Source organism: Aethalodelphis obliquidens, unplaced genomic scaffold, assembly GCF_003676395.1.
Source record: "Aethalodelphis obliquidens isolate GAN/ISIS:26980383/991018 unplaced genomic scaffold, ASM367639v1 scaffold23, whole genome shotgun sequence".
Lineage (NCBI taxonomy): Eukaryota > Metazoa > Chordata > Mammalia > Artiodactyla > Delphinidae > Aethalodelphis > Aethalodelphis obliquidens.
This window is the reverse complement of record NW_020837967.1, coordinates 17,229,756-17,238,654: the sequence shown is the minus strand read 5'-3', so window position 1 is coordinate 17,238,654 and position 8,899 is coordinate 17,229,756. Positions and strand designations below refer to the sequence as shown.

General features: G+C 46.1%; 1 protein-coding gene across 1 annotated transcript; it reads right to left on the bottom strand.

Moving 5' to 3' along the window:
- Positions 1 to 431: 431 nt before the first annotated feature.
- GJD4 (gap junction protein delta 4) lies at positions 432 to 3,319 on the bottom strand. The gene is made up of 2 exons (XM_027121494.1): positions 3,256 to 3,319; positions 432 to 1,354 (listed from the first exon to the last, which is right to left on the bottom strand). Exons 1-2 carry the CDS (start codon positions 3,317 to 3,319, stop codon positions 432 to 434), a joined length of 987 nt encoding a protein of 328 aa, XP_026977295.1.
- Positions 3,320 to 8,899: the final 5,580 nt, after the last annotated feature.

Here is an 8,899-nt window from a genome sequence, read left to right as displayed (position 1 = left end):
GTTTGGAGAAGTTAAACTAATATCCCTCTATGGACGATGTGCATAACAGATGCCCCTTTTGGCTAAGCAGAAAAACAAACCAAAACAAACAACAACAAACCGTCAAAATAATCCACCCGAAAACATTAAAATATTCATAAGCTCTGTAAATCCAAAGAACGTGCTTTTCAAGCCCATACTGCGGTAAAATAAGACAATAGAACTACAGTGCGACAAACTCATGGACCTGACGCTCGCCGGTTAATCCTTGGAGCTTCCATCCGCATTTGCACACCAAGTGCAGGGTTCCCCAGAAGGCTTCATCTAAATTAAATCCCTGCTGCGCTGCACCGGAGCCTCTCAGGAAGTCGGTCTGTCCCGCCAGCTCACCTTTCTGCAGGTCGATGTTCTCGGTCCTGGTTGCCGCGCTCCCGGGGCGGGACGCCGGCCGCTCATACCCACTCGGACTTGCTGGGGCCCGGGAGCGCGGCGCTTGGCGCGCAGGGGCGCTCCTCCCACCCCGGGGCCGCCACTCCCGGCCCGGCCCCGCGCGGCTGGTCGCTGGCTGAGGACAGCGCGTCGCTCTCGTCCTCCCCTGGCAGATCCGGGTGCCCCGGCTCGGTGGGCTCCGCTGCGGGGCTGTACGCGCCCTGCCCTCCAGTCCGCAGGCCCCGGCGAGCGCGCGCCCCACGTCCCTCGGGATCCCCGTGTCCCTCCCGCGCCGCACTCCCCGCCCCTTGACACGGTCTCCTCCGGGCCCCGCCGTGTCGCCTGCGCGTCTCCCAGCGCACGCTGCAGACCAGGTCGGCGACACTGAGCAACAAGGACAGCGCGCAGACCGCCCACACGAAAAGCATCAGGATGGACTTCTCCGTGGGCCGAGAGACGTAACAGTCCACCACGCTGGTGCAAGGAGGGTGCGTGCACGAGAATCTCTTGGGGACCAAGAATCCGAAGAGGAGGTAATGCAGGGCACCGAAAGCTGCCTCCGTCAGGGTCCGGAGGCAGAGGTGGACCACGTAGCCCGAGGAGAAGTCCGGCACCGTCAGGCAGCGCCTGGCCCCCGGGGTCAGTTCAGGGCCGTCGTGGTCCTCCGAGTCATCATCCAGCCAGCGGGATCCACGTGCCGCCAGCTCGGCTCCTTTGTGCAGCACGTAGACACTGAAGACGGCGGATGGAAGCAGAACAGACACGCTCTGGATCAGCCAGAACCGCAGGTGGGACACGGGGGCGAAGATGTCATAGCAAACGTTGGCGCATCCGGGCTGCAGAGTATTGCACACGAACCTCTCCTGCTCATCCTGGTAGACCGGCGACCCGGCCAGGATGAGCACCCCCATCCTCAGCAGCACCATGAAGATAAGCCAGATCTTCCCTGGAAAGAGGCAACAGGAAGGGCGCCATCACAGCCAGACAAACACATCTCCTCCTCCCAGCAGCAGCTTTAAATCTTTACTGGTGCTGAGCCTGGAGAACTAAGTGTGTAAGTCACAGCAACAGTATCAGCCTGTCAGCTCATCGGACGAATGTCTAATGAGCACTTACAAGGTGTCAGACAGTGTGTTCAACTAGGCACACCTCGGAGATACTGCGGGTTCAGGTCCAGACCACCCCCCAAAAAGCGAGTCACACGGATCTTTTGGTTTCCCAGTGCATATAAAAGCTGTGTTTCCACTATACCTTGGTCTATTAAGCGTGCAATAGCATGATAAAAAACAATGCACATACCTTAAGTAAAAAGTACTTCGTTGCTAAAAATTGCTAACCATCCTCTGAGCCTTCAGCCACTGGTGGTAGTAACATCAAAGATCACTGATCACAGCTCATCAGAATAAATATAATAACAATGAAAAAGTTGGAAATATTGTGAGAATTACCAAAATGTGACACACAGACATGAAGTGAGCAAATGCTGTAGGAAAAATGGCGCCAATAGACTTGCTTGAGGCAGGGTTGCCACAAACCTTCAACTGTTAAAAAAAAAAAAAGCAGTATCTGAGAAGCACCATAGAACGAGGTATGCCTGTACGTGTTTGTAGAATGCTTTGAAATTGGCAGATTTAAAGAAGCATGAATACTAAAATGTTTAATCTAGTTTGGCGAGTTCAGAGTTTGGGCTGAAAGTTCTAGAAAGAAAATTGGGCGGATGTAAATAAAGTCTTCCTCTTAAAAAGAGTGAACTTTTTCAAGGATGTTAGTGCATTCCTGTAACTGTGTATAGCAAATACAAGCTACTAATTTCAGTGAGTTTTCTCTATGGTTAAGAGTCCACACGACCTTTATGTAATCAGTGGGCTCTGTAGCCCTTTCATGTTGCTCTGAAGCCCTTGAAATCGAATTTCTTGAAGAACAGTTTTTTAGACTCTTCAGTAATTCAGAACTCCTTCCCCCCTATTCCAGCTATTATGAATTGAAGTTTGTCTTTCTTCAATTTATCATGAATAAATTAGGCTAACATAGAAATCAAAATAACTTCCAAGTCCTATTTTCATTTCATGAGTCAACTATTTTGGAGTGTGTTGAAGACCCAGTCAAAATAATTTGTAAATATTCTGTTTTGTGATGACATACAGAAATCATCACCTGACATCAGAAAAACTAAACTCTCCTATAAACGAAGGTAGTTCAACTCAAGGACTGTGTGACCATTACGTGATAAAGTCATTAACTCAAACTTTTAAAACCAAGTTGGCTTCGACTAAAAAGCAATGAAGAAAATATCAACCACTTCACAGACATATTTTAATCCTTTTCTCAATCCCCTTTACTAGGACACCCATACCTCTCTGAAAATTTAACTCGGCTACACCAAACTCAGAAAACGTATTACTTTCTTTGTCAAAAAAATAAAAACTAAACTAAAATTGGGATTTGGTTTAAAGTGCACAGAGAACTTACTAATCTTTACAAATGGAGCTTCAAGGATAAACCCTAAAAAGATGAACAAGAAAGCTTATTCAAGGCATGAATTTCTCTAACTTTGACTGTATTGTTCCTTTTCCTGGTAACGTAGCCAGAGAAGAGTTACATAAAAATACCCCTCCCATCTGCTCAGCCCCCAAATGTCAGCAAAAAGACTCCCCTTGAGAGAAACATTGCTCACTCCCAAGACATCCTTAAAGGATGGGGGAGCCTCCTTAAATAATGGAGAATTAGAGGAAAGCTTGAGCCCTGGTTCCCTGTCCTCCAGGGATAGGCAGGCCTTACTCATGGGGGAGGGCCAGGAAAAGTGACCCAAGGCAGAACCAGTGTTCTGCAGGGGTTGGCGCTACTCACCCACCATGGTCACGTTGCAGTTTAGGGTGATGACGAGGAACCCCAGCAGGTCCAGCTGGTCCATGCTTTCAGGGGGTCACAGACTCAAGGTGGCTGGAGACTTCCGGAGCCTGTGTTCTCCAAGGAGGTGGGAAATCTTTGCAGGAAAAAATGTATCTTAGCTACAAAAGACTCCCAGGTGAGAGCTGGAGATACTAAAGGGAAGATTCAAGCCCAGGAACACAAGGTCGTTCTTCTGTCTCTAGTTGAGACAGTCCCGAGCTGTGTGAGGCAAAGCCTTCCTGACAACTGCAGTGACCAGAGGCCAGAAGCAGCCGTCTCTCATCGTGGCTATTCTTACCCTCTTGGGACATTCCAGGCCCTTGGCAGTGCTCACGTGTCTCCACCAGGAGAGCTGATGCTTCAGGATATAAGAGAAGCGATGACGTTCATCCCAAGAAAGAAAAGTTCTGTTAACCAGCCAAGTCTCTATTAAAAAGGCGTTTCCTCCCTGAAAACATTTCCACACCCACTTCTTCACTGCTTAAAGCAGCGCTAAAATGTCCATACTTCGTCTCTTCTGTGAAGCATAATCCACCATAACTCGAGCCCCGAAGGATCTTGTCCTCAACTCTGAATTCCTATACCATGGGTGCCAGCAGGAATCTGCACCTGGGATGCGTGTCCCAGCGTTAGGCTGTGACACAGTCATTCTGTAGCTGCTTCCTGTCTGGCTTAGTGACGAGAGCCCTTCACTCAGAGACAAAGGACCTGGATGCAAAACTGGAGGCAGCCACCTGGTCACCAGGAGTCACTGAATCTCCCGATAGCCTTGTCTTGCAGTGGGGTTTGTGGGAGACAGACATGAAATGATGGTGTTAAGAGCACCTAGCATGCAGAGGGTGTGCAAAACTCGAATCAGTGGCATTTCCATCCCTAACTGGCCCCAAAGACCTTCATAGATGATGTCCTCCTTTTGTATCTCCCAGCCCCATCGAGCCCAGGGCTGGTGCCGTTGAATCAGCTTAACAAATGTCCATTAAATTTGTCATAAAATATCACCGTCTGGACCTGCTGACATCAATCACAGTTGCATCAAAATCCTCTCGTGGCTGCCACCTTTCTATCTGGGAAGAGCCCATCCTGCAAGGCTGGGGGTCTATCCTCAGAGTGGAATTTGTGAACTTTAAAAGGAATGATTTCAATTTTCCATGAAAGCTATTCTTGATATCCTACCTTTTCTCCATTTCTGATCTATTCTTGACTTTAGTAATAACCCTAGAAAGAGTCCCTAAGGAAGAGTACAACAAAGATGCTTTCATCTTCATGCACAGGACACGTTTCCACCCACAGAAAACATTTTGACCCCCTTGAAAGGAACAGTAGTTTTGCTATATTTTAGTCAAACGCTTTGACATGAACAATGAAATTTAGAGAAATTGTAGTCACATTAAAATTCTGAAGTACTTGTTTCAAGGGTTCAAGTATAAAAGAAAGGAAAATATCTTCACTTCCTAATAGACCGTTCAGGTTATTGGCTTAAAAATGGAAAGACCAGGAAAGCAATGACTGAATTTTGCTGTATGATATAAATAGCCTATTCTGCATGGGGATTCAGTTAGAATGTTGTGACCTTGAGCAAATCACTAGGGCTTTTCATGCCTCAGTTTTCTCATCAGTGAAGTAGAAAAAAAAATGTGCCTTTTACCTACACAGAGTGGCTGTGACATGCAAAGTGAGATCATAGGCACGAAAATGGTTGAAAAATGTAAAGAATTACGCATGGGAGTGGCTGGTGGTGCATCTCAGGGTCTGCTCCTCTGGGTTCCCACCCTCAGCCTTTCCTCTTGCTCCCACGGCATCTTCTGGCTGCCTGTCCCCTCCCCCTCCTTCATCACTTTGCCCTCCCTCCTCTAGGTCTACCTGGTCCCCATTCTGTCTTTCTTCCTCTCTCTCCTTTGTTTCCTCTCTCTCCTGCTAGAAGGCATCTTGCTTTTCCTGGAAATACTAACCCCTTGTGGCTGCCAGAAACAAGATGGGGACAGAGAGGAGGGGCTGTAACTGGAGCATCAGATCCTACCTCTCCCTCCATAAAATTACCCCAGAATCGATGGGGAACTCTGATTCGCGTGTCTGTTGGGTGGAGAGAACATCCAGGGGAGTCCTGTGCTCGGCCCAATGGAAAAGAAACCCAGCAGGAGTCAGGGACACTTCTGCCTTCCCCCTTTTCCTTTTCCTTTTCCTTTTTCCATACTGACTTCTGAGATGTGCATGTGTCCACTAAACCATATCACCCACAAGACATCACAGACTGGTCCCCATGGGGAATACAAAACCCCCCAAATTCCATTCTCCACAGACTTGCTGATTCATGCAGATTTAGAAAATAACTTAAAATCCACTCAGCCACCTTCCTAATTTTCCTAATCTTGAAATTAAAGGTATAGCCCAGACCACCAGCCTCAGTAGAGTGCTTACATGACATTCGGTGTCCCTGCCCTGCCCAGAGAATGTTTGATCCAGGAAACATTAAAAGTACAAAAAAGTTTTCAACTCTCCAGAATGTTAAAGAAATTCAATTATCTGCATAATACAATGTTAGCACTTCAAGTACTTGAAATTGTATTTTTGTAACTTTTTCATGGAAGTCTTTCTAAGACACCGCTGGAATCTAAGCAGAGGGGCAGGACCAGCTATACGGGTAGAAGGTCTGCCCGGGTGCCAAGAGTCACTTAGAATCAGGCTTTCCTTATGAAGAAAACACAAGTCTCCACCACCAGCTTGCTTTTTGTTCCCAGGTGTCGGGCAGTAAGTCAGAACACCCTTCCTGAGTGCTGTGGTCTGAATGTGTCCCCCCAAAATTCATACCTTGAAATCCCAACCCCCAAGGTGATGATATTCGGAGGTGAGACCTTGGGAGGTGATTTATGGAATGAGTGCCCTTTTGAAAGAGGCCAGAGAAAGCTTATTCTCCCAGAACTGTGAGAAATGAATTTCTATTGTATCTGAGCCACCTAGTGTACAGCATTTTGTGATGGCAGCCCAAATGGAATAAGACACTGTGATAGCAGCTGAAATAGAATCCAACAGATGTTCTCACCATCCAGGCAGGAGGGAGGCATCCTCTTACTCGTTACTGTTACTATAGGTGTGCTGTGACTTATGGGTGCCTTTTGAAATATGATTGCTAGTGTGACAAACACAGTTCAGTCCAAATTTACTAAGCACCTACTATGTCTCAGGCACTGCTCTCGGCACAGAGAATGAAACAAGTTGCTGCCCTCGCTGAACTTACATTCTAGTGGAAAGAACTGACAGTAAACAAGGGAAGTATCTTCAGCAAAGTGACTTACTAATTAGATGGTGGTAAGTGCTGGAGAGGAGAATAAAGTGGAGATGGGAGTAAAGGACGCCCAGGAGCAGTAGGGCGGCCAGAGACAACCTCACTAAGGCGGGCACATTTGAACCAAGACTGAGGCAGGGGAGGGAGGGAGTCCTCGTAATTCCTACTCTCTTTTCTAATTTGCCCAGACCCAGGCCTACGTAGCAAAAGTTACTAAATGGTCCCCAATCCTTTCTAGGGCCTGTGTATGCACCATGTTACACAGTGCAACCTCTCAGGACCCTCACTGAACATGTGGGTTCGAGGGTGAAGCAGTGGGACCACACTGCAGAGCAGGGACCAGGGACGCAGTGGAGCTGTTCCCCGGCATCCAGCATGGGGTCGCTGCACCTGCCACCTGGGGGAATTTTGTTTTCAGGTCACGTCCAAACAGTTCAAAATTCTTCATCAAAACAGTCGCCGGTAGTCAAAGAGGTCATTACGGAAAGAGTACAGACTTCCAGGTCAGAGGGTCTGGGTTCCGACCTGGTTCCAAACACATAGCAGTGTTTGACCCTGAGCGAACATTAACCCATCTGAGCTTGTCTTCTTCTCTTCACAGAGTTGAGGATTCATTCCTTCCAAATGTATTGAGGCCCCTCCTGAGAACTCTGTCAAGTCTTGAGAATGCAAACTGAAGACTGGGATTGAGACATACACACATACACACTGAAGACTATGTATAAAATAGATAACTAATAAGGACCTCCTACATAGCACAGGGAACTCTACTCAGTACTCCGTAATGGCCTATATGGGAAAAGAATGTAAAAAAGAGTGGATATATGTATTTTTTTAAACATCTTTATTGGAGTATAATAGCTTTACAATGGTGTGTAAGTTTCTGCTTTATAACAAAGTAAATCAGTTCTACATATACATATGTCCCCATATCTCTTCCCTCTTGCATCTCCCTCCCTCTCATCCTTCCTATCCCACCCCTCTAGGTGGTCACAAAACACGGAGTTTATCTCCCTGTGCTATGTGGCTGCTTCCCACTAGCTATCTATTTTACATTTGGTAGTGTATATATGTCCGTGCCACTCTCTCACTTTGTCCCAGCTTACCCTTCCCCCTCCCCGTATCCTCAAGTCCATTCTCTAGTAGTTCTGCATCTTTATTCCCGTCTTGCTCCTAGGTTCTTCTGACCATTTTTTTTTCTTTTTTTTAGATTCCATACATGTGTGTTAGCATATGGTATTTGTTTTTCTCTTTCTGACTTACTTCACTCTGTATGACAGTCTCTAGGTCCATCCACCTCACTACAAATAACTCAGTTTCATTCCTTTTTATGGCTGAGTAATATTCCATTGTATATATGTGCCACATCTTCTTTATCCATTCATCTGTCCATGGACACTTAGGTTGCTTCCATGTACTGGCTATTGTAAATAGAGCTGCAATGAACATTGCGGTACATGACTCTTTTTGAATTATGGTTTTCTCAGGGTGTATGCCCAGGAGTGGGATTGCTGGGTCGTTCGGTAGTTCTATTTGTAGTTTTTTAAGGAACCTCTATACTGTTCTCCATAGCGGCTGTATCAATTTACATTCCCACCAACAGTGCAAGATGGTTCCCTTTTCTCCACACCCTCTCCAGCATTTATTGTTTGTAGATTTTTTGATGATGGCCATTCTGACCGGTGTGAGGTGATACCTCATTGTAGTTTTGATTTGCATTTCTCTAATGATTAGTGATGTTGAGCATCCTTTCATGTGTTCGTTGGCAATCTGTATATCTTCTTTGGAGAAATGTCTATTTAGGTCTTCTGCCCATTTTTGGATTGGGTTGTTTGTTTTTGTGATACTGAGCTGCATGAGCTGCTTGTATATTTTGGAGATGAATCCTTTGTCAGTTGCTTCATTTGCAAATATTTTCTCCCATTCTGAGGGTTGTCTTTTGGTCTTGTTTATGGTTTCCTTTGCTGCGCAAAAGCTTTTAAGTTTCATTAGGTCCCATTTGTTTATTTTTGTTTTTATTTCCATTTCTCTAGGAGGTGGGTCAAAAAGGATCTTGCTGTGATTTATGTCATAGAGTGTTCTCCCTATGTTTTCCTCTAAGAGTTTGATGGTGTCTGGCCTTACATTTAGGTTTTTAATCCACTTTGAGTTTATTTTTGTGTATGGTGTTAGGGAGTGTTTTAATTTCATTCTTTTACATGTAGCTGTCCAATTTTCCCAGCACCACTTATTGAAGAGGCTGTCTTTCCTCCACTGTATATTGTTGCCTCCTTTATCAAAGATAAGGTGACCATACGTGTGTGGGTTTATCTCTGGGCTTTT